Source organism: Barbatula barbatula, assembly GCF_947034865.1.
Source record: "Barbatula barbatula genome assembly, chromosome: 3".
Lineage (NCBI taxonomy): Eukaryota > Metazoa > Chordata > Actinopteri > Cypriniformes > Nemacheilidae > Barbatula > Barbatula barbatula.
Genome location: NC_136764.1, coordinates 14,619,981 through 14,647,119, shown reverse-complemented (window position 1 = coordinate 14,647,119; position 27,139 = coordinate 14,619,981). Strand labels below are relative to the sequence as shown.

The following is a 27,139-nucleotide window of genomic DNA, read 5'->3' as shown; positions in this document are numbered from 1 at the left end:
GTAATTAAATACATGTCAAATATACTGGTATACCATACACATGTAAATATATATCTAAACTATCTTTGTATTTAATAGCGTTTATAGTTTTAGAATTGTAAAAATTCAATTACACAATAATTCCGTTTTTTGCACTTTATACACCGACGCAGATTTATATCTTTTGAGAAAAAAAACCTGATTTATAACGTTGTTTCAGTTCAGTGTTTAGCTGATGGTAAGTTAACCCTGCTTTCTGGAATACACCCCTGTCCTGTCTGGGTCCCAGCATTGTTATGCGGCTAGTCAATGATATGGCATTACCTATGTCAGAGGTGAATAATACGTATAATTCTTACATTGCACTTTTAAATGATCTGCATCCTCCCCTGCTGACGTCAGGTTTAGGGGCGGAGTGAAGCTTCTTTCTTGCTTTTTTAACATAACTTTTTGTATGTAAATAATATGTTTTATAACTTAAACATCATAACACAGGTTCTGTTGTGAGATCAATAATTTGGTATTTTCGGCAAGCTCTTGCTAAGTTTTGTGTGCATTATAGTTTGTCTTTGAATGCACTGTGGATGCTAGCTCTCAGGTTGCCATGTACCTTCAAAAAACAGCAACAGTAGTAAAGCGATTATATATGCAAATTCATGTCAGCAACATACTGTAAATATTTATTTACACTTTGTAAAAGAAAGCACAAAGTATGCTTAATCACAAAACCACATTCTCTTTCTTTTTCATTGTAATTCATTGAGATCAATATAAAATGTTACCTCAATTTGTAAAACTCGCGAGAAAACGCTGAAACCCAACGCTCTTTAGGACCGCGGGCTGTCACATCGCTCTATATCTGCTCGCTGCTCACTGTGTGTGATAAGAATGGGTTCAGACCGAGCGCGCACACACACTGTCATCTCACGCTGCCAGATCGCAACGCGTCAATTTAACCACAATCTGATGAAGTAACAACAACAGGAAAAAAGTGGATCTTTATGCAAACATTCCCGGGAATATAACAGTGGGCTTCACGATGAAGACACCGATGGTAATTGTTGTGAAACTGTTTTAATGGATCCCTTCTTTCTTGTGCAGCATTGTTCCTGAAGTACTGCGGCTCTCTGTACTGCTGTCCTCTCCACATGCTGAATGAAAGAAGATTAGAAGCGTCAAACAAAAGAAAACCTTAATCTCCTTTTCCTGAATAAGTGTTGGGGAATTCATTTCTTGGGTCTTGACATTCTGTTTTTGTGCAATGAGCGTGGCTTTTAAATGTTTTGAACAGTTTCATACGAATATGATGTCTATATGCATTTTGTGGATATGTTCATATTATTGTAGTCTGCTTGTTTTAAACAGTTTTATTTGAAATAAGGGGATTTAATGAAACGTTGCCGTTTCGCTTACCTACTGTACTTAGTTTATTGGTGTTAGTGCAAAATCATTGCACCTAATGCAATAGCCTTCATTTTTTTAATAAGAACACACAAGTTTAATGCGATTCATTATATTTATGGAAATTAGATCACATGCGACTGCACGGAGCAGTTGGTGATGATTTATGACCTTGATCTGTGATGTCCACGATATTAACTTTTGCCCTCGTGTTTTCCAGCGTCACGGAGTAGCCGTGTTTCTCGCGATCACCATGTGCACCAGTCTGTTCTTCTTGTACAGCGTCAGCTATAATAATTACAGTACAGCATCCATCGCATCTAAGGGTGCGTCGGGTGAGAAAACGGAGCCCACCAAAGAGACCGTTAACACGCACCGGACACCTGTACCACTGCAGGGATACAGCGGCATCATTGACCACAAGGTAAAAGCCCTTTATCCTTATTGTAAGGAAGATTGATGTCATTGCAAACGCGTATGCATTACTTTCTTCTGGAGAAAACAAAAGGAGATATTGCGGAGAACGTTGGTAACCGAACAACTCTTTTGGATGGACACCTTAGGCGTAATTTGCGGGTGGGACAGTGGGACATGTCTACACCACTTTTTGCCAAAGTCAATTTTGTTCCCACCACTCATTGTAAGAAATACAAATACGGAGTGTCTATTTATAGTGCAAATAGTCCGCATTACAAGCAAAGGCTATTTATACTAACTAGACAAAAAACCGTTTCAGTGGCATGGAGCGTGAAGTTAGTACTTGCATATCGTCGTGGGTTCGGGTACGGAACTTTTTCCATATCACGCATATCAGATTGTAAAGGCATTTATTTTTACTACAATGATGAAAATTTTTGAAAATGGCTATTCAAGTACAAACATGTACCAAACATTTTGCGCTTAATTTCACTTTGGTTTTTCTTCTTATTGTTCTCGATATGCGGTAACTATTGCAAGATTAATTACATTTTGATCTTTTTTTACATTGGGTAAACACTCATTTCTTTCAGTAGTCTTTACATTACTTATTTAAAATAATGTGTCTTTCTCACTACACCACTGAACCCACTGATAAAGTTGCACAGTTTTATACTTTTATTCTAGGGGAGGAGCCACCAAGATTTTTCGCATATTCTATATTCCCAAAGAGTTATTACAGAAACCATTAATTCAAGTATTGTTTTTGTCTTCTTTGTCCCCACCACTTTTCAAAACAAAATATCTTCTTTTGATGAATCCACAGAATAAAGAGTCATATACGGGCTTTGAAGGATGCAATAATATAATGAGGATGAACATGTTAAGAAGTTAAAAGAAGTGCTATTCAAAAACATGTTTTCTATTGCTGTGGTTTTGATGGTTGGTTTTTAGGACAATGTTGGCATTTTGCCTTTCAATTACAGGATTTCCATGTAACAACATGCCCCAGTACTAGATTATATACAATGAATGACTGTATCTTGTCCCTCAGTAATAACGGTATGGCTATTTGTAACCATAACTTTAAGGTGTGAACCTACTGTATACAGAAATTGACTTTGAAACATAAACTCGCCCTGAGAAATACGTGTAGTCACGTGATATGTTTGACAACTAGCCCCGGGCTTTCTTCTACAGATTCTGCCCTTATTCATTGATGTTATTAAGCTTGTGGATCCATGGGTCATAACATCTGGTGCTATACTTTTTTACCATCTCTCTGTACTTTAACAATAAAGTGTGCGACAATCTTGGAAGGATTGGTGGTTAAAAATGTAACTGCAGCACTTAAAATGTATTACCATGGTCTACAGATAAGTGTCTCCTAGCCTATTTCCAAGCTTTTTGGAGCCAAATTCTGTCAAATCTCCCTAAACCATTCTGAATGATTTAAAGCTAGCTCAGTCCCTGACACTGTTAATCAATAGACTAGATTAATTTTGAAATTATTAACATCAAAGCTGGCGTTCTCTGATCTCATTTTTGGTTTATTGGTACATTTAGCAAAAAACACATTGTTTAATAAATTCATTTTGTGTTCACATAAAGCTTGAGTCGATTTCAAAGATGAGAGCTGACGGAAAGAATCAAATTGCCGGCACTTGCACAGTTCTTTGTGAATCTCCCATTAATCACTATTTACCCCTGGCTGAGACAGACGGGCTGTTCAATACTCACCTGCCTTTAGCAATATCAGCTTCGACTCAAGTGAAATCCCTCACTGGCCTCTTCTACCTCTAATTGATAAACCTAAAGCAATTTTTCAGCAATAAGATTTGACACCACTTGGCTCCCGCCCATGTCAAATGGCGGGCATTGTTGTTCACATGAGAGCTGGTAGAAAAAGTACTGTTATTATAGTCGTGGTGCACTTTAGTCAGAGAAGCTGTTGACAAAGCCAAATGACTCTGTGATCGATCTCCGACTTACTTTGATGGTTCTCTGTATCTTGGTGTTCCAGCACATGGGATTATTGGACACGTCTTATTGTTAGAACTGGCATAGGTGAATGATTTCATGATCACATTATTAAGAATAATCAAATGAATTCACGAAATCCATGTGGGCAGAAACTTGTAATAAAGGAATGAAGTAAGACTATGAGTCACTTGCAAGCACCTTAAACTTTGGCCTTGATGATGCATTAAATGTTCCTATTCATGACCTGTTGAGATCAGCATTTTTGCTGTTTTTGAAGTCAAGTAATCCCTGCTTTTGAACACAAGCTGATCCTACTGAGCTCTGAGCTGAGTTTTGGGATAGAGTCCCTCCTTCAAATTCATTTCTATTAAGTGCAGGGGAACATGTGAAATGATTTGTGATTTCCGTTGGCAGGGACAAAAACACTTGCCAATGCCATTTCGCAGATTTGACCATTCTGCAAATTTCGCTGTCTGACATTGTCGCAACCCCCGGCATTAATTCGCGTCCGTGTGAACTGGCCTTTTTTACTTTCTTGTAACTAGCCGCAACGCTACACAACTTGTACAGGCCTCGAGCCTGGTGGCCCCTACCAAGGCCGAAACACTCACCAGAACCTTGCTGCTCATGTATTTAACATCAAACACAGACAAGGATCAATTGATTGTAGGTGGTATTCAAGACACAGGATATCCACAGATTCCTCTAATTCCACAAGGAAACCTTTAAAAGCCTCCTTCAACAGACAAGGTGAAGAGCATCGTGAAAGTAAAAATACTATGTGTGTGCTTTATATGCTTCTGCTGTGCAGTTCATGCAGAAAATCCATCCACATTTAAATTGTGAATGTTTAGACATCAACTAGCTAAAAAAAGCATATCACTTTTTCATCAATCATGATGTTAACACTAGGTTATTAAAAATTAAATTAGACAATTTTTCTTCTCACCATGCTGTAGAAAGTGTTATTTTCTTGGCAAAAAACAGAAACGTGTGCTGATAAAGCACACAACACTTATCCAAAATTCCCTATAACGTCCTTTTAATGTCAGCCTAGATCATTTATTTAATTGTGCCAAAATTAAAATGATCCTCATGTCATTTCATACCTGTATCTCTACTGCAAAACACAAAAGAAGATATTTTGAAGATTGTTGGGAACAGAAAACTGTTGGTCCCCATTGACTTACGGTACATTGTGTTTTGTCCACACAACAGAAGTGAATGGGGACCAATAGTTTAGCGGTATAACTGATGGTGGCGTGCATATTCATTTAAGCCTTTATGCTGCTGTAAAACCTCGAAATGGGCAGCGGTTTAATCTCTAAAGTAGATGCCAAATTCTGCTCATTGTTTTGTTTGCAACAGGATTATGGGGGTGGATTAGGAAGTCCACCATTACATCAGTGATGTCTGGCTGACAGTATAGAAAGAAAGAATGCATATTAATACGTTGTCCCACATTTAGACCTGCCCGTTTAAAGAAAGCAATTCTCAAGAGCATGTTAGAGAACGTACAGCCTGCTAATGTGGTTTGAACACTCTGCTCACGGTAGGCAAATAAAATCATGAAAGACACTTTCAAATGCTTTTAAACTCTGAATTCGTTGAAATGCTAAGAGACTGTCACAGTTTGACAGAAGGCAATAGTTCACCCGAAACTAAAGTCTGTCATAATTTAACTCACTCTTACTTATTTCTAAAACTTAAAACTATAAGTGTCCACGGCATAAAAATGACAGCTTTCAGTTCACCACTGTTATAATTCCACATTGCAAGCGGGTGCAGTATTGCACAGGGTTGGACCTCCATGTCCTTTGAGTGCCCGGTAATTGCAAGGATTGAAATGGATCTTTTGATTTGAGGTAGACATTTGTATGTTTTAAGAATTCATTTGAACATCTAAGGATCTTTAAAGTGAGCAATAAGCATTTCTGCGCATTAATCTCAGTCTGTGTCTGTGTATGATTGGACAAGCAAGTGTTTGATTTCACATATAAGATGGAGACTATAGGGAGATAATTCACTTAACATTCGTCCCACTTATGTGAGTGGTATTAAGGAAACAAAAATCTGCTCTTTCAAAGCACCCACAATCCAGTTTAAGTGTGTGCGTTGGTGTGGCACTATGACATGGGTATTTAATTATTCTGCTTAATTCTTTTCTTCATGAACACGCCTCCTATGTAAATCAGTCTAAATTTGCTCTATTTAAGTCAGCACATTTTTCCCGCATGTAATGTTTCACCTACTCGGAGCCGTCAGTTAACAGAACTTCGTTTATAGGATTAGTTCACTCAGACATGAAAATTCTCTCACCCTTATGCCATCCCAGATGTACTCTATATGCCTTGCTTTCGTAATTTTTGAGTGTCGTCTTATCTTTTTATATGGGATTCAAAATGGCAAAGCTCCAAAAAGCATACATATACAGTAACATTAAAGTGATTCAAACAACTCGAGTGGGTTCTGTCTTCTGAGGCGAAACAATACTTTTGTTGAGAGAAAACAATCAATATAAATAAATAAATCTGACCAAATCTGCCGATGTGGTGGGACATTACTAACTTCTATCTATGCGAGAACCAAATAAATATTCAGAGAATATGGCTTATTCAGATTAAAATATTAAACATTTTGTCTTACATTTCACTGCATCAGCGGCAACAACATAAACAAATGTTATGTGGCCCAAACCTAACTTAAGGTATACCGCAGCAAAAAAACAAGAACTGTTTAGTAACTTTTATTTAATTTAATACATCTTAAAATAATTGAATATAAATATAAAATAAATATGAAATAAATTGGTGTACAGTATTACTAGCCATACAGATATCCAAACACAAGGCGTGTGTGTCCGATGAAACCGTCTATACATAAAATTGTAAATGTATCATTCTCAGGAGACGATTCAGGTGACTGGAGTGATGGAGAGATTCTGTACACTCAGAACGGCTTGCAAGATGAGGAATTGTAGCATGCATTTGACCATTTTTAGAATTTATTGTTAGGCCTACAGTCATTTCGTTTTTTGGATGTCTTGCTATTCATTCCAACAATATGTCATAACCATAACAAAAACCTTTTTGTCTACAGCAAGTTTTTTCTTTACAGAAGGTACCTTAGCGCATAGGATGTTCTGGGTAGTAAGGTAGCGCTGCCCATTGCAAAATCCCATTTGTTGAAATATCCCTGTACAGCGACCTTCAAATACAATTGGCTGTAATTGACAGCGTTATGCATTCAACGCGGGCCAGACAAATTACTTTTCAATGGAAAAGTTTGACTTTGTTTAACCCAGTGCCTTTGTCGAGCCGTGGTCAAGTAATGTAGCAACAGTGCTGTACATTTTGTGATGTACATGTATAATTACATTTTCTTGGTCACATAGTAATTCAGTACGGTTCTGTCCCGGCCTGAGCAATTAACAGCTTCCGAAAGGTGGAGGGTTGTTCAAATTGGTCCCTGTGCTCTCTGCCGAGCTCTCTCTGCATTTCATTTGCTGGATGACTGCTTTGAATCCTCCCAGTGTGGGGGAGATGAGTGTCAGTTCTTCTGTCGAGGTGGAGAGGCTGAAAGAAGCGATATCCCAAAGCGATATCCCTCTGCTCACCAGACCAGGCTGATGTCTCAAGCGATGCTGGATTTGCACACGCTCCCCTCGCTCTGAATAAAACTCGACCTGTAGACCTAACCAGTAGGTAGGCTTTGAATGTGTACTCATACGTTCTATGGGCTCAGGTACAGATGGTATTTAGAGGGTATTTGAAAGGAAAAGTTGTGAGAGTCTATCCGGACTTTTCCTTTTTTACTTTGTGTGCTGAGAGGAACAGATTTGTTGCTTGGAGGAAGAGATGAGCTCCAAGAACAATCAGTATCTGCCAATACAGACGTGACTGTTGCTAAGTACCTGATAGCTCATTTACATTTGGTGCAAAAATTCTGTTCACAAGGACTGTTTTCCCGTTTTCCTGTCTGACAGTTGATCAGTGTTAAGAGCGTTCTGAATTGAATTTGTATATCAGCACTTTTTAAATAAGTGGGTAAAAATCACTAATATTGCTCATACTGAGGTCATCTGTGCCGTTTTCTAAGTGACTGGATTTGAGATTGTCAATTGGTAAGGAGTGTTATTCTAGTTTTGTTTTTAGTTTTTAGATTTCGTTTTTTTAATTAGCTTTTATTTTTATATTTCAGTCTGTGTTAACATTTTAAGCAACTTTGTTATATGCTTTTATCATTTTATTATTAATTTGAATGTTGATTATATAATATGTTTGACTATATAACATAATTATAATATTTTATATTTTTATATTTTTATATTTATACGAAACTTCAAATGTTGCCTCAGAAATACGTTTTTCCAATACTTTTAGGCTAGTATTTGATTTGATTTTAATAAACAGAAAGATTTAATAAAGGTTAAATTTTAAAACTAAAATAACCTCGCTGTTGGGGAAAAAATCCTTTGCTACATTCACAACAAAAATGAATTAAGCTATTTTTCACTAGTAAATGACAAACAAAGTCAATGCAAAGAAACTAAATAAAAATTTCTCGTAACGAAAACGAAATGTGCACAAAAAGCTCATAGACACCTATTGTTTGAAGATACTCCTGTTTGTGCGACGATTTTCACATCACTCACACAAAAATAACAAACTATTCCCGCGATTAATAAAGAGCGAGGAACGTGATGCTTTGGGGCTGGTGTGAACACAGCATTAGACTGAAATTTACTTAAAAACATCTGTCTAGCATTTTATACATCAAAATAATACTGCTCTCAATGCTGTTTGGCTATTTTAAGTCAGGAAATAGTTCTTTTAACACGTGGCGAGAAAATAAGAAGACATTGGATGCGATTGTCAGTGCAGAATGCCAATTTCATGCTTTTCATGTTTAACCTCTTCTTCTCTGTGATCCATCAGCTTGAGGGAATTGCGTCTGGAAAGACATCTTGCCAACACTTACACAAAAACAGATTCTTGATATAATCTGAGGCAGGATGCACATACATAACAGATGAATTGATCTTCCTCTTCTCATGAGAAATGCAGCGGGGAAAAGCAGCAGATAAATTGCTGTGTATTAATAATTTTTTTCGCCCCATATCGCTCATGAAGCCCGAGGCATTATGCAGCTATTTAGCCGTGATTGATGAGTTCGTTGTTCGCCCTTGGAAGAAGCCGATCAAGCTATTATTTGTGTCTTCAATGTAATCTGGACTTGATAAGTTTGCATGCCGATAAAATTTCCCAGGAAATATGCAACATATTGCGTGAATCGCATTGAGCAATTCATTTTTGCTCTATAAAGTTGAATGATTTCTCAGAAGTTGTTCCAAATTACCTTTATTCTTGAATGAAGAAAGAACGATCGCTCCTAATAATTCACACGCCATTAAAGTATGTTTCTAGATGAAGCGATGATATAAAATATTATGTTTTTCAGAGCCCTGGTGTTGGTTTAATCAAACCAAAATCGATTTCTCGATTCCTATCAAGTTAGTTTCGCTATTCAAAGTGATCCGAGGGGCAGCTGACAGTTTCCATTTGCTTAAACAGAAGTAAAATTCCCAAAAGGGTTCACGACTTTTACCCACAATTCCACACTGCCTAATGGCACAGCTTTTGTGAATACGATGGATGCTGTTGGCAGCTCTCATCAGCGTTCGTGACATGACAGAATAAAATGTTACACAATACTTTTGTCCCGAACACTCTTGACAGCCCATTGTGGGAGACTTCACGATCGCTATTGTGCACAAAGAGCATTATCTCCCATTTTGATGCATATCGAAATTCCCACCGGGAGTAATTCAGGATCTGTCTTTGTTGCAAGAATGCGGGAGATGAATTGAGAATGTTTGTGACCGCATCTTCTTGATCAGGGTTGGTAAATTACTCATTTTAATATCTGTCAGCTACTAAAGATATTAACGCATTTCAGTTGCAGCTATTAAGGAGGTCAGGGGTTTGAGAGGTTTGGGTGGTAAATTTAGAGCTATGATTAACCCTATAGAGGGACAATACACAGCATTATTTGTATAATCATTTTACATGAATAAATCTAAATAAAATCTTGTCTTGTGTCTTCGGGGTTAATTATAATATGTTACTTAATGGTAACTCGTCGTATTTGACTCTTCTGTAATGGAATCTGGTGACTCGCAGATTTCAAGGTCAAATTTTATTATACGTCCTCTTCTTAAACGGTCAACATGGAAACAAAGCTGAACTGTGAAATTTTTCTGCGGTTATAAGTTACATGTTATTTGCAGATCAGGTGATGGGCTCAAAAAGTTTTGTGGGCTCATTTGCAAAGCTGGCACATTTTCAATCACACACTCCCAGAGGCGTCCTGCACCAGCTGAGCAGATGCCGTAGAGATGCAAGGCAATGCTTACAGAGCTTTCTCCAGATATTATAGACCTCCTTGAGATATACACAGATAATACAGCGGTTTACGATAACGACAGCCTATGGTAATGTTTGCATGAGGAGTATGATGCCTTTGGGGTCTTTCTCAGGTGGTAAAGGAGTGCACCGGTGATGAAAAGTCTATCCATTCAAGAGTCCGTGGAGAAAAGAGCTATTATCAAATGTTATCCATGCAAGGTTAGGTCTCCGAGCTCAGCAGAAGCCTGAGATCATTACTGTTATCTGATAAAGAGCTGAGAAGTTAATTACAGGCAGAGCCTGTTTGTGTTTTATGTGGTGATGATAGGAGGTCTCTCATGAATAATGCTTCTGGGAAATTTGCATGTGCCTTCTGGGCTATGTGTTTGTGAAATTGTTACACATGTTTGCAGGTTCTATTGGGTGCTGACATAAATACACACACATACAAGTATGTATACAAACTGTCAAAATCATCCTGAACACAGTCCCACCTGTTTTGTGTACATGATTGAAGCTTTGACATTTATTAACTTGTTATCAAGGTCTGCACAATATATCGGAAGGATATAAATATTGCAAATGCATATTGCAGTTTGAAATAACGAAAAGTTATGTATAACTAAAAGCTCATCCGTTTCAAAATTTGTTTTTTAATAGATTCCCACATGAAACCAACAGTATTGCAATTTAAAATATGAATAAGTCTAATTTTTTTACTCACTTTTACTCACTTTTTCCTACTACCCAGCATTTTATTAAATATTGTGCCCCAATGTTATCTTACATAAGAAATTTATGTGACACAATATTTGCGAATTGAGAAAACTTATCAAAATCACTTCTGATCAGAAAAAGAGATGTTTAACTCAAAAAGTGAATTCATTACCCTTACTTAATTTAACCTAAAGTTTATACACACACTTGATTTATTTCATTTAAATGAAATCCGTTTTAAATATCAGTTGGTTAATGTCACAATTAATCACTAGTGTTTTACGTTTTTGTAGTGTTTTAACTGCTAGCACATTTAGAAAACAAAACTTTTGTTGTTTGCACTTAATTTAATACAGCTTGATTTAAAAGGTCAACGTTGTCTTGTAGAAGCAACAACTGATCATAGCACTAACACGAGTGTATGTGTTCCTTGGAAATCTAACTTTTGCGCTACTGACGTCAAGTTCAACCAAGTGAGCTCCAGGAACACAGTAAGGGTGTTTATCCTGTGCTACATTACAGCTGGAATTGTTAGTTCTTTGTTGTGTGATTTGTGTTTTTCTTGTTTTTTATTTCTATTCTGGAAATACATTTGATTTAAATTCTAGAAACAATCACACTTTCGTGGTGCTTTTTCCGGAACCTGTTTATCAGTACATGATAGAGAAAGGCAAAACCAAACTGACAGGATTTTCATTAAAGCACAATATGAACTAAGCAAGCATTTTGAGAGGCGTTTGACTATTCATAGACGCCATACAAAGAGTGCCGCAAATTTCGGACTGTACATGCAAAGACCTTAAGACCGTAAGACCGTGAGGTGTTTGAATATTATATTAGTTCATATATGTTTTCACTGAATCCATAGTAGCTTGTCACGTATTGCCTTTGTTGCCAGTGTAGAGTAAAACATACAAAAAATACCTTTTCTAATGTGTTGTGGCATCACGTCATCATGCCGCGTCTGGTGTGGACACGGTGTCAGGGGTATTTAAGCAGGTTCCTGTCTTAGTGTATATCCCGCAGGGAAATGGACTGTTTTAGTTTAACTTTACACCAGCAATATGACTAATATAATTAATGTTGTCTATTTGAAGTTATTTCTCTAATGATAAAGGGAATATATTTGAAGCATGTCTCTGGCATGTGATATACCATTCTGGGTGTTTCTAGGTCAGTAAGACCTGTATATTAATAAAAATGTTATCATCTACTTCATGGTACTTTAGATCCCCCTCTCCCCCTCCAAGCACTTGCAATCCTGGAAACACCTACCCTCACTTGTCTTTGATTGCTTCATCTCTGTCTCTCCTCTCCATACCCCTGTCATCACTCTCCTTGAGAGGAGCTTTTTAGCATTGCAGCCCATCTCTGGTTTATATGCCCAGGGATGGATGCTAATTCCTCCCCGAGGGCTTGTTTTAAAGAATCGCGAGTGTCTGTGGCCAGACCTTATCTGTGCTTGCAAACAACACATACTGTTGGCAGGGGAGCACCTTTTGTATTCAGGGCAAGACAATCATCTCAGCGGGGAGCATCTTCATCTCATCTTCACTCTGACAGTGACTTTTCTCTCCATTGTATATTTGTTCAGATTTTTCTCATTCCCATCATTCACAGCAAGTAAAGAGGGAAAAAGACATGGGGTGCTTCTCAATATGCCCCCTCGTTTCCTTGCTCCTCCGTCCTATGACCCGGAAACCGATCGAGCTCAGACATCTTTAAGGACATCTCAATTCTCCGATTGCACCGTGAGGAGGCTTTCTGAGGAGTCATGAGCAAGGATACACAGTTGTTTCCTTTGCTGAAGTCTTTTATCGATTAAACCTGAGGCGCGTATACATTTTCCTCCCCCTGCACATCGTCACATGCATAAATGTGATAAATAAGCATTATACTATTGTTAATGTAGACCTATTTCAGACATAGTTAATATTCATTGTAGTGGGGATTATGACATCTGCCTAAAATATGTATTTAACTTTATTTTTTATATTAGCAATGCGTAGTGTCATCATTAATTGACAACGCTTTGAAGTGACACTAGAGAGAGCAAGGATATGCTATTTCACTTATTTTAATTCCTCCGTCCTTGCGTCTTTTCAATGGTCCCTTCCCTCGCATTCTGAAGGGGTGGAGCTAAGACTCAAGGAAAGGAAACGAGTAAAGGAAACTGGGATGCACAAATAAGAATTGAGAAATTTCAATTCTGCCATCATTTACTCAACCTCTTGTCATTTCAAACCTGTATGACTTTTTTTCTCTTTCTTTTTAAATGTTGATGACCGAACAGCGATGGCAGCCATTCACAATGGGTGCCACCGCTGTTTCGGTTAGCATTCTTCAAAATATCTTATTTTGTATTCTGCGGAAGAAAGGAAGTCATATAGATTTGAAATGACAAGAGCGTGAATAAATAATAACAGAATTAAAAAATTTTTGAATATCACTTCAACATTTTATTAAGAAGGTCTTTTCTTGTTTCAAAAATGATGGATAGAACCAAATCATAGATTTTATTGTGCCTTTATTTTATATGGTTTATATATTTAAAAAATGTACCCAAAACCATTTTTAATAAAGAAAATTATTATTATCCATTGAGAATCTCTGCAGAGCCAAAAATATAAATTATTATGTTAAAGCGATAGTTCACCTTCAAACATTATTTACAATTTGTCATTTCAAACCTGTATGACTTTCTTTCTTCGGCAGAAATGTTGCCATTGACATGCATTGATTTTGAGTCCATACAATAGAACTGAATGGGGATCAATGAACATTTTCCAAAATATTTTCTTTTGTGTTTTGCAAAAGAAAGAAAATCACAAAAAATGACTACAGGGCGAGTAAGTGATGTCAGATTTTTCATTTTGAAGGTGAACTAATCCTTTAAATCGGTTGTAGTCTATTACCAATAACCAGTATAAACAATAACAACATTCAGTAGAAAATATTTGTGTACCATTTTAAACAATCTTTTAATCAAATATCATGCGAAGAACTTTGTGGAAGGAGTACACCTTAGGTTGCTCATCATGTGGAGATTAATCTAATACAGTACTCCACTACCAGCCTGTGATATTCATCAAAATAAATCACCGCTGTCAACTCATCATGTTTGAATTTATCTGCTACTTTACATACTTAACTGTGAAGGATACTGTATAAAGATTTTCACCGTACCGTAACTCAATGCACAGTAGCCTACTGTATATTGAAGTTTAAATCACTACATAGGAAGCCTAAAGGACCCTCCCGTTTAAACTAAGCCAAAATCAGGAAGGATATTTGATCCCAATGTAATTTGATTTTATCTAAAAGGCACAAGGCACAAAAATAACTAAGTATTTACTAAAAACTGTGATATTTCAAGCCCATGTAGTATTGTTTGGTATTGATTCTTCACACCTGCGTCCCTAACTTTTTTCTCTAGGTCACCAGGTCTGTTTGAAAACACGTTGTACCCGACAGCTCAAATTATAAATGATTTGTATAATCTTACGCTGACATATCAGGGTTTAATAACTGGATTATTTTTTACAAAAACAGGATTGTTGCTTCAATAATTCAGTCTTCATTTATGAAATACAATTTATTGGAACATTGTTTCTCAAACTGTGATACGCACACCAGTGGTACTCGAAGAGACCTCTGTGGAAAGCGACAGGACAGAAAAACTTGATTTATTAACTTGCATTTCATGTTTTAAAAACAATTTCAAATGTAAATACGGAATACATCTCAGCCTATGTGCAATTTTAAAATAGTTTTAATTATTGTTTATTCATCATTGGTCGATGAGTCCCTCACTCTCTATCTTTCGATGAGCTGAGTGCAAATGTATTTTTGCACTTGAACCGCTGTTTAAAGCCGTTGTCAAGCACTAATTCAATGCGCATCTGCATCTACTCGAGGTTAAATGAATGAAGCGTGTGTTGGGATTTAATTTTGACGTCCCGCTTTGACAAGAGCTGCTGCAGTGAAGTTCAATTCTGTTATATCAGACATTTATATACAGCTGTTCCATTGATGTTTAAGTAAACGTATATTTATTTATCTTCTGTGTTAAATATTACTTCCACATTGTTTGTCTTTAATATAAGTTTGTAGTCTCTCTGAAAGTCCTCACCTTGTTTATAAATCAACCATAAAAGTAATTTATAAAGTGTTTTCTGTCCACTATTACTGCTGTCTAACTTGGAAAAACATGGGAAACATTTTTTCTTTAGTTTGAAAGCTGGTAAATAAAGTGTTTGTATTATTAATAATACTTTCAAATTGAAGGACGTATATTCATTTAAAGGTTTATTCATGTGATTTTCTATGGTTGTTATTTTATTAAAGGTGGTACTTGTTCTGAACAGTTTAAGAACCACTATATTAGCAGATCTTGGAAAACACTAAACGGCATAGCCATATATTATAACTCCATAATGAAATGGCTTGAAGTGAATTAGAAGAACAGAGTTCTCCATTTATTGAGTCTCTAGATAGTAGTTGTTTGTTAACTATTTTGACAAGTTTTGGGTTGCTGGTTGGAAAGGTAGTAATGTGTCATCAGTATCAATACTATTAAGAATTAATGGACCGGTCATTTTTGTATTGGAGCATTATTATTGGCCAAATATGCGATGGTTTTTTTGTTGGTTTGAGCAGTATTTTTAACATATCATCCTCCCCAAAGTTCCTCATCTACATCAACTGTTTTCAGTCCTGTTTAAAATAGCCCAGCACCTAATAACACTCTCCTGTCTTCTGTTTCCTTCCCATCTGCCCTCAAAAGAATTCACAGACCCTCTAGATTACTCCTAATCAAGCCTCTGTAGGTCATGCGCTGTTATTAGAAGCTCTGAATAATTGGGACGCACTTCTTTTTTGTGTCCGTGTGGCAAAAAATAAAAGCTTCTTGTCTAATTAAGAGCTTGCAGGCACACGCAGCCTGGACCATCAGCAGGGGATGATGGGAGGCCGATGGGATTTAGCTAATTGCCGCCTGTTCCGTTATGGCTGGCACGCCCGATCGCGTCTCCTTTGTTAGCCCACTATATCATGTGCACCGTTGGCCGCTCCGGTCAGCAGAGCGATTTGCAGGGAGTCAGCGATCTCCGTTGGGCCTTTAATCGACAGCGCCCCGGAGCCACTTCCTCCCACAATGCAAATGCGATCTCATTTCCTCCCTCTGCACTTATTTGAAAGCGATATCTATTTTTTAATTCATGTCCGATTGGCCTGCAGCACTAAAACGAATTGCTCGGTCTTGAATCTCGATTGCATTCCACGGAGTGCTTAATAAACGTTACTGAATGTGGAAATTTATGTCTAATGTCTAAATAAATGTTCTTTTGGGGCGTTAAAGTTGCCATTAAATTAAAATTGACTATAATTATTTCCTTAATGCATGTTGCTGGTCTTACTTTGCATGATTTCTCACTGCACGATATTCAAAAAAGGGAAAAAAGATTGTTATCTGTGATCAAAATGTGAAACAAATTGTTTTGTGCTTTACAAAAAATGTGGCCATACAAGGTTTCAGAAGGACAGCGACGAAATGTAGATCGATTCGAAACGAAGCTCAACTTGGCAATATGACGACATGCTTTTGAAGGTGAACTTGACCTTCAGCCTCCACATATTTAAAAAAATTTATATAATTCACTGCTAACTTGCTTTCGGATCGGCCTTTATTCTGCCAACTTCAATCCATTCCTGATGTCTTACATCACTCTTATTTAATCTATATCTCATTTTGAGTCTTCCCTCAAATAAGCCATTTTAGCTGACCTTTTTTGGAAGCGCTTCAAAACGCTTCGATTCAAGCAGTCAATACCATGGTAGCAATCATGTGTCATATCATAAGATTACTCTTCATCTTGTCATCTCAGAGAGATGTCAGTTCGATGATGTCTCCTCGTGACATTTCCTCAAGCTGATGGATAGAGTCTTGGTCTCTCTTCAATATGTTATTCATTGTGTGAAACGCAAGCTTAACTTCCAGTTAGCAGCCTGAATCTGCCTCCTCCACTTCTGCCCGCTCAGGACACAGAAACTGATTCTGCTTTCAGGCATTTTTAGCGAGAACTCCTGCAGCCTGTGGGTGTTTATTCAGACAGGTCCCAGAACAGATAACGTTGCCCACAGCTAAGGTATGGTGGACAATGACTGATCCTAGTAATTAGGGGAATCCTATTGTTTGCATTACAGTAATGCCTTAAAACTGTTTGGCCATCAGATTGAGACTGTGAACATGATCATCAAATTTTACCCTGTTGTCATACAAAATTAGAATGTAGCGCAGAAGAAGATATTTTTGAGACATTTCTCAATGGTTTTGTTTTCATACAATAGAAGTCAATGGGGGCCGATGTTGTTTGGTTCTTCAGAACGTTCTTCAGAATTTCTTCTTTTGTGTTCTGGAGAAGATAGAAAGTCTTAAGAATTTAGAATTGTTGAGTAAATGATGAAAGAATTCAAATTTTGTGATGAATTATCCCTTTAAACAATCAATAATCTCATTTGTGAATGGTATAAAATAGAATCCTATGGCCAGTATCTCTAATAATCCACAGTCTTTCTTCTTTAAAATATATCAGTTGTGGTAATTTTGTCCACTTTTCCCATTTATTGTACCAAGACAACCCTGTTGTTTTCCTCATTTTACCTGCACTTACTCTAGAGATCCATTCCATTCTGGTGTGCTGTGTGTTTCTTCGCGCAGCTGTCAACAATACCAAAGTGTTTTTCAAAGCTTAAACGAAGGGTTTGGGGCTATGCAGGAAGCTCATGTGGTCCGTAAGGACCTGGAAAGCTCCTGGCCTCATTAAACATTATGTCAGTGGAGCAGCACCTGTGTCTTCTATGACCTGCGGTGGAGTGCCATTGCCAAGAGTGAGCAACGGACGGCAATAGGAGATGCATGCAAATGCCACAGCGCTACTTGCGGAATACAGTTCACATTTGTTATTGTTATTTCTCTCAGAGTGGATGCTTTCATCAGGGACAAATATGCAATGCTGGCTGCACTTTTTGCATAATATTGATTTAAAGAGCGTAACCGAAGACGGAGAAGAGTGAAAATGTAACACTTCCTTTAAAAAGCAGAGAGGCCTTTTTCCCAAAACACATCATCCCCTATGGAGGAGGTGAAGGGGATGTGCCCTTATCACTGTAGAAATGCCAATGGGGTTTTTATGTTGAGTTGGAATAATTCATGAAAAACATAGACTAGAGAAGGGAAAGACACGCAGTGGAATACTGTTTGGTATGTATGTGCAGATATGTGGGAGAAGACGGATGGATTCTGAAGACTACCAGATATTCAAGATCAGCCAGTGACCCCTGAATAACTAACCACTGCAATTATATATATATATATATATATATATATATATATATATATACATAACAAAAGAAAATCCTTGAGAAAAAAATGCCTTATCCCTTTTATAAGAGTATGCCATATTCCTCATCATCAATCATTATTTCTACCGTCAAGTTCTTATAAGCCTTGTGCACTTAGAAACACACAGCTTACTGTTCAATAATTGAATAAGTGAATAACCGTTGTTCATGAAGTAAAAATTTTTCTTTGTTTGTGTACATGCATCACATCTCGATAATGCTCTTTAATAAAACCATTGTTGCTTGTGTAACCAAGTACACAAATATAAAAAAATATTAGGGCAAATATTATTTGTCTTTATGCCACAATTGTTGTAACTTGTGTTAAACACAAATGAATATTCTTAACACAACTTGTTCATGAAGGCCCCAAACGAAGGACCTGGAGCTTTCCAGGTCCTTACGGACCACATGAGCTTCCTGCATAGCCCCAAACCCTTCGTTTAAGCTTTGAAAAAACACTTTGGTATTGTTGACAGCTGCGCGAAGAAACACACAGCACACCAGAATGGAATGGATCTCAAGAGTAAGTGCAGGTAAAATGAGGAAAACAACAGGGTTGTCTTGGTACAATAAATGGGAAAAGTGGACAAAATGACCACAACTGATATATTTTAAAGAAGAAAGACTGTGGATTATTAGAGATACTGGCCATAGGATTCTATTTTATACCATTCACAAATGAGATTATTGATTGTTTAAAGGGATAATTCATCACAAAATTTGAATTCTTTCATCATTTACTCAACAATTCTAATCTCAGTGCCAGCAGGTCATGACTGAAGGGCCCTTGAGCAAGGCACCTTACCCCTGATTGCTCTGCAGTAATGTGCCACTGTATAAAACTACTTGTAAGTCGCTTTGGATAAAAGCGTCTGCCAAATGAATAAATGTAAATGTAAATGTAAACTTGTGTAAGATGAATATATTTTTAACAGAAGGATCTACTTTTTTTATTCTTTGTTTATATTTGCATTATTTAACTGAAATAAAAAAGACAGTTTTAAATTTTTCAATAATACAGTTTTTGTCTGGAACAAGGGATCAATAAATCATAATTGATAAATAAATAATAATCTTTGAAATGTTAAAAGTTGTCTTGATTTGCTCATAATTGAAAAATCCTTAAGGTAATGAGTGTTATAGTCCCAGTAAACCAGAAATTGCGATTGTTTTTACTTCCGTATTCTGAAGCAGTGTAACTGAATCTTAGAATGAGGAAAATTAGTTTTCATTGGGATTTAAAAATGAAATGGAACTGGCAGCAGACTAGAGGGAGGGGTTGACGGATGCTCCCCTTAAGACGTATAACTAACGTCATTTCTAATGGATAGTCACGAAAGGACTGAAGTGCATTATCAGATTTTCATTTAAGATTATGAGAGCACACACATTTTCAAGAGAATTCTTTTTATTTCACTGGGACTTTAAGGGAAAGTCAGTTTGTTTTCTAATGTTACACTGGGGGTTATGACACTGCATCTTTGACATGATTTTGCATGAAATATCGACGGCTTTAGGGTGGTAGATAATCTTGATCCTTCCTCTCTGTTCCACGCAGCCTCTGAAGATGCACTGCAGTAGTTGCACGCTGGTCACCAGCTCAGGTCATCTGACCGGCGGCGGGCGTGGAAAAGAGATCGATCAGGCCGAGTGCGTCATCCGGATGAATGATGCGCCGACCGCCCGCGGTTACGGGGTGGACGTGGGTCAGCGCACCAGCCTGAGGGTCATCGCTCATTCCAGCATGCAACGAGTACTGCGCAGCCGTCAGGAACTCCTCAACTCCAGCCAGGACACAGTCTTTATCTTCTGGGGACCCAGCAGTTACATGCGGCGTGACGGGAAAGGTCTGGTTTACAACAACCTGCGGCTTATGAACCAAGTGCTGCCCAAACTCAAGGTCTACATCATCTCCTGGCAGAAAATGCTGCAGTTTGATGACCTTTTCAAAAGAGAGACGGGCAAAGACAGGTAATGGAAACTTTTTTTTACAGAATTTCCAATTTGAAATTGGATTATTTGATAAGAGGCCAATTTTGTGTGTCTGTAATGATTCTGTCCAGAAACAAAAGCTAAATGTGATGATTCACTACTCTAATAATACCTTGTCTAAAGGCTAGCAGATAGATTTTCATACCCAGTTCAGAATTTAAATGGGTCTGCAGAATGCGATAAAGCGAGCTTGTGCATTGACATGATTGAGAAACCAGACATGTTCATCAGAATGTGTGTGCAGCTCGCTCTAATGACTTGACACCTATTTATATTTTAAAAAAAGATGTTATGAGGGAAAGACGATAGAATGTGTAGAGAGGCCGCTATTATTCCCGATTTGCTGTTATGTGAGAACGCCAACGTCTTTTTTACCTATTCAGCATCGGAATCACGGGGGAAATCAGTTTGTGAGGCATTCTAGATTTGAACATTAAGCTCAGATCTCCACTTAATCTAAGAGAAAAGCTAGTGTGTATGTGTGGTGAGGAAGGCGGGACGTGAGGCGGGGCTGGTGGCGTGAGTGACAGTTGCAATCAGCTGTGCGCGCACCGGGCCCGAATATCTTATGGAGGAGATCGGGAGCTAAAAGGACGACCGGCAGGACTGTTGACGAGAGAGGACCGGGCCCGGGCATATGTTTAGTTGGTGTTTATGTTCTCTATGGCTGGCAGTCGTCCGTTAGGGCGCTGCCGGCATTTTACTTCCGTGTTTATTTGATTTAATTAAAGTTGTTAAATGTTCGCCGGTTCCCGCCTCCTTCCTTCCCTTCTATGGAACTTTGTTACAGTATGATAAGAAAATGAACTAGATATACTGTATATTTATTTACTTAAATGCCCTGGATGAATTGAAAATGCAGATAAATTCATAACTGCAAATAATAACTACACATATTTACAGTTAGGAAGCAAAGGTGATAGTCCGCCATCTGATGTCTGATATTAATCGGTTGTACTTATGCCCAGTCAAACTGTATTGGTGCAAATAGCCCAAAAACGTTTAAATGTCAACATAGACAGGTTGCAAAACTAGTTGAGAATGTCAGATAAAGGTTATGTAGTAACAATGACATGTTTTAAATCTGTATTTTTACACCTTTCATTTTTTCACCCCAGTCCAGCAAATTCGACAATTCCGGGAAATGGCAGCATTATGATGATTTTGTAGCTCTCATTAGTTTATTTATGCATGCCATTGCTCATTTTCACAGATGTAGGTCTCCTGAAAACTCTTTGGAGACTCATTAGTTTGAAATTCAAACATTCGTACTGATGAATTAGCTCAGAATGATACAAGTGTTTTGTAGCCGCACTCGCTCATTATCACAGCAGCCTTTTTTCCATCTTGTATCTGTTTCTCTGCTTTCATTCTTTGACGTGGCAAATTAAATGGAAAGTTAAAAGGAAAGAGCTTAGAAACATGGTCTTGTGAGATGTCAGTTAGACTGGGGACGGATGCCTGCTGCTGTTTTTCCTCGGTTTGATCGATGTTTTCGCGTCTTTGTTTGTAAATACAGATTTGTTGGTCTGTCAAAAGTTACTGTTGGAAACTTTTTAAGATATTTGCTTACAGGTACATGGTTTAGCTCTTGCATTGTCATGTGGGAGCTGAGGGGAAAAACTTGAAATGGTAAAAGAAGAACAAACAAACTAGAATTCTTTGCCTTCTGACCCAATTAAGTGTTAAAGGAAAAGCGTCCTCCTAGAACTAGAAAGTACAAATTGTACTAAGCCCAAGGCTCATGAATATTAATTTAATCACAAAAGCAATATTTTTTAGATGAATGTTTCATTTATTTACTCTCATGTCATTCCAAACTGTACGCCTTTTTTCTTATGCAGAGTACAGAAGAATAATTATCTTGCATACAGGCAAACAATATTTGAAATTGTCTCCATTTATATAGAAAAGCTTGTTAAATGTCAAACTATACCCGTGAAAATGTTGTTTTGATCTTTTTACTGTAATGCGACAAATCGTTGTACTGTAGCTGCCTAGTCCAATACAGCCCCCCGCACACACACACGAGCACACATTACAAGTTATAGACATCAGAGGGTATGTCGAAGATAAAGTGCAACTGACTGAACTGGGTCATCGTCTCTCTTGGATCAGCGAATCGAAATGATGGAACAGGTTGCAAATGTTGCTCTTTTGAATACAATGAAAGTGAATGGTGACCAGTGATGTCACATTCAGAAGCATGTCACGTGACTACTGTTTGATTTGTGTCTGAGAACCTTCACAATGTTGAATTAGAAGTTTAAGCTCATTTTTGGTTGCCATGGCTCACAAACTGTACTGGAACATTTTAGGAGAGATAATAAAGACGGCAGTGTTGATAGATGCAATAAATGTGAAGGATACAGGCCTGTTTACTGATTATTACCCAGAGCGTTTTTAAAATGAAATAACAATCTACAAAATGATCCAATCATTTGACAACAGGCGTTTGAAGGCAGCAGGCGCAATATAAATAGCTTTATATTGCCCATTCGTTCCCCCTAAAATTTCTAATTTATAAAGAAACCAGATTCCGTTTCTCTGTGATGTAGAACTTTCCCTTTTAGCCGGCAAATATTTGAAGCTTTAGTTGGACTCCATAAAGTGATTCACGCTGAGGGTGCAAGTTGTTTATTGTAGGTCATGTAAATAGTCATTCGAGTTAAAGAACACTTGACAGTCAGTATGTAGTGCATTTGCTCTGTGGCCTGGCACTGATAGTGTGACTGACAGCCCTGCGGCAACAGCACACACCAATGATCTGCCGTATTGTTTTTCCACAACTTAGAAGCTCTGTTCTGTTTTTCAGTCCTTCCACTCAAAGTTATTTGTTTTGCCTTATGAGAAACGCTTTTTCAAAGAATGCTCAAAATTGTCAAACTGTGCATTCAAATGGTTTGAAGTAAATACAAAATTTGCTGGGTTGTTACAAACGTTGCATTTGTTTGTATGGTTAAGTCCCATGTTATGACTTTGATGACTAAAATAAAACCTCACTCTTGAAATCTCTGGATGACTAAAATTCAGTGGCTATGGTCGTAAACATATACGATACTGTACAATACACACACACACACACACACTTGTCTAAGAGCTTTCTTTATTCATTTAACATTCTCAGACTGCCAGTATATCGGTATATCGGCTTCCAGGAATCTTTAGTTTTTTGTGAAAAAGCTTTCTCCTCTGTGCTTCTTTAAGAGGTAAAGTGTTGAGAGTCATTCCACAGCGAATAGCAACCCCAGGCTTTTTTCTTTCTCGAATGATGCAATAAGTTTATGCCTTTGGGAGCATGTTTATCCTTGGATGGTTTTTGAGACTAAAAGCTAAATTAACTGTCAGCCCTGCGAAGTTAGTAACAGTGAGGTAAACAATCTGTTTGTTCTCAAAGTATAGCTTTAAAGGGACAGTTCACCCAAAAATAAAAATTCTGTCATCATTTACCCCCCCCCCTCCAAATCTGTGTACATTTATTTGTTCTGATGAAGACAGAGAAAGATATTTGGAAGCATGTTTGTATCCAAATCTTGGCCAATCTTGGCCACCATTGACTGTTTGCTTTTCTACATTCTTTCAAATGTCTACTTTTGTAGAACAGAACAGAGACTTTTATAAAGCCGTTTTTCCTAGTATGGTAGTCAATGATTTCCAAACCTGTTTGGTTATGAGCAATCCTCCAAACATCTTTCTCTTTGTTCAGCAGAACAAAAAAAGTATACAGAATTGGAACTTACTCTTGAGGGAGAGTAAGTGAAGACAGAATTTCCTTTAATTTCACAAACATGTCCTTTAAATACAATATAAAGATTTGTATTTGATGTGGTTGTGATTTGTTGTGCCAGTCTTTGTAATGGTTTGTCGGAAATCTTGGTCGAGAATACAGTTCTAGGTCTACAATAATACATTTATGAATGAAAAAATGTGCTGTTGTCATAAATAACGGTGCGTTCGAACACTTTTCAGCTAATCGGATTGGTGGCCAGACCTTGCTGTTGTATAAACCTAATTAACAATGGTAAATGCCAAACTGATAAACGACCAGAGTACACGCTGTAATAATTCACCGTGTTTGTACACTGAGGTTATAGTTTTGATGTTGATTAATTCCATTCATATATTCCACCACATGCACGAGAACATTGACGCGGCAGCAGGCAGAGAGTAGATGCTTGTTGTCAGAGGTAATTTAACAGTAATAAGAGGCTTCTAATCAATCACTTCCGAGCCTGTTGTTCGCTAATGGTGTTTGTTTTCCTCTATCAATGTGTTATTTGTCAGAGAATCACCAGGGCTTTCATGTCAAATGGGCGGTTGGCAGAACTGATGAGTGGTTGATGAGAACGTTCAGTTGTAAAAATGATCCTAACAGCTGGACTGAATTCTAAACGCAACGAAATCTTGTGATTGCATGTGCTGAATTTCTATAGGAAGACTTGTTTGTTTGTTAACAATTGTGTTTTTTATGTATTTCTTTTTCAGGAGAATCTCCAATTCGTGGTTAAGCACAGGCTGGTTCACAATGACTATTGCCTTAGAGCTTTGTGACAGAATCAATGTTTATGGCATGGTGCCTCCAGATTTTTGTAGGTAAGTCAAAATTGTCATTTATATTTTATTACGATTTGTGCTTTTCTTTAGGCATAAACTGTAACATAAACGTGAAAATGCTTCGGGTTGAATATTCTTTTCGTTACAAATTGTTTTATCTGCATAACAGTTTGGGTAACAGCCTGAACTTGAGCTGGCAGGAACTCTGCTAAACTTGATGATCTGTGAGAACGTTCCAACATTCATTTTATTACATTTAATAAGAAATTTGTACATTTTGTACAATGTAGCATGGATGTTGTGTCACCAATTTGTTTATTTCTAGTCGGCAACTGGATATTCTAGTGACCTAGAAAGAATAAAAAATGTATCATAATGTGTCTTTAGGGTAATTTTATTTAACATTTGGAATCGGATTTCGGACCTTACCCTATGGGCTTGTTAAATCCCACCATATATGGAAGGTCGTATACTGTTTCAGTGTCCAAACGCTCAATAAGATGCGGTAGGCAAAACAAAATTAAGTGTCAAATTTGAGCACACTCTAAAGATAAGATCTATTTAAAGTTTTATACATGATCTCTCTCTGTATGATTGTTTTGTATTTCCTACTGTGGCCCATATCCTGTTAGACCTTGCCATAAAAGTGATAAATGAAAAATAACTGAGAGCTGAAAATTAAGTGATTCATTGTGATTCGGGGCTGAGGCATGACCTTTCCACCTAGCCATTTTGCAACCTTAATGTATTACATGAAATCAATTCATTTCCCTTTAAAGCAAGTTATTCTGTAAAACCAAATCAGGTTAATTGCCTTGAAAATGAATATCTATCTGAGGATTAATTTGGGAATCAGGGAATTTTGTTCGCGTTATGTTAATAAAACACAGTCCCCATTTTAATCTCTACTCTTGTTCTCTACAGGGAGTCACAGCACCCCTCTGTACCATATCACTACTATGAACCGACGGGTCCAGACGAATGTGCCATGTACATCTCCCACGAGCGGGGCCGTCGAGGCAGCCACCATCGCTTTATCACAGAGAAGCGGGTTTTCGCTAACTGGGCTCGGACATACAACATCCATTTCTACCAGCCGGACTGGAGCCCTCCACCGTTACCCAGAAACAGCACGGAGACCACAGGCTCGCCCCGAACGCAGAATACGTGACTCTGACTAGAGCCGTTGTGAAACTCAAACTGCATCGGATAGATCACTGGCTATTTGCCACGTGGAAGGAGCTTTACATGTTTTTACTGTGAGAGGGCAAATTCAAAGTCAGACTCAAATGCTCATTTATAGTTTATGTATAAAAGGCATTGCAATGGCCTGTATGCATCTGTCCGAGACCATATCTTTTAGATCATCAATGAATAGCAACCCTTATGAAAACAACCAGCTGAAGTTCGCTGGATGTTCTTAGTTTTATGCTGTGTAAGGAATTGTGGTAGGGCTTGAATAAAAAAAAGTTAACAAGTAGGGTTTGATGCCAAATGCTATGGAATGATGGAACAGGTGTTAAAGTTGACACAAAATGTAAGGTGACAGTTTTCTGTGTGAAACAGGACTGAGGTATTATTAGAGGGTAAATGAATGGGCTCTATGCATGCGTGACCCTAGGCAGTTTCCCGTTGGGGAGATAAAGCATAAAAAAATGGAAACATTACATTTTTTAGCAAATGTTGTACATTGTGTCACACAGCAGTGGCATATAGAAGTGCTGTTCTACCGTATTTGAAATTATACTTTCAGAAGTTAACATTTAGTTATAGCATTAAATTATGGTAGAACGCCACTTCTATATACCACTGGTGTTTGCTGCAATATACAGGATCTGCTAAATTGAAATATTTTCCATTTCTCTCTGCTTTAAGTAAGGTGTTTCCTATGAAACACAGAAGTCACACATCCATAGAGCCCATTGGCCCAGTAATGTCCAGTGGGGTATACCGAAAGTGTATTGCAGTAAAACAGCTGCGAAAAAAACTATACTAATCGAAATATATAGTGAAGAAAAAAAATATCCTTTGCCAATTATCTGTTTTCTAGCCCCTACTGGATTGATTATATTTTAGAAATCTTTATTTATTTATTTATATTTTACAATATTCTTTTGAATGTTTTTGGTATCAGTTACTGTATGTTTCCACCTTATAAATTGTTTAACAGAACATAAAAGGCACAAACGGTTGTATTTGATTGAAAGTCTGATTTTAAGTGGTTTAACGGGAACAATAAATACATTGTTTGTTAAAAGTGAAAAATAAATGATTCTTGTATATGT

At 37.5% G+C, this 27,139-nt stretch overlaps 1 protein-coding gene across 1 annotated transcript; it reads left to right on the top strand.

The window, feature by feature from the left end:
* The first annotated feature begins 858 nt into the window (after nt 1-858).
* Nucleotides 859-27,139, top strand: st6galnac5a (ST6 (alpha-N-acetyl-neuraminyl-2,3-beta-galactosyl-1,3)-N-acetylgalactosaminide alpha-2,6-sialyltransferase 5a). Its single transcript, XM_079451705.1, has 5 exons — nt 859-1,033; nt 1,601-1,804; nt 19,867-20,279; nt 24,786-24,893; nt 25,779-27,139. The coding sequence occupies exons 1-5, from the start codon at nt 1,019-1,021 to the stop codon at nt 26,023-26,025; spliced, it is 987 nt and encodes a 328-aa protein (XP_079307831.1). The 5' UTR covers nt 859-1,018; the 3' UTR covers nt 26,026-27,139.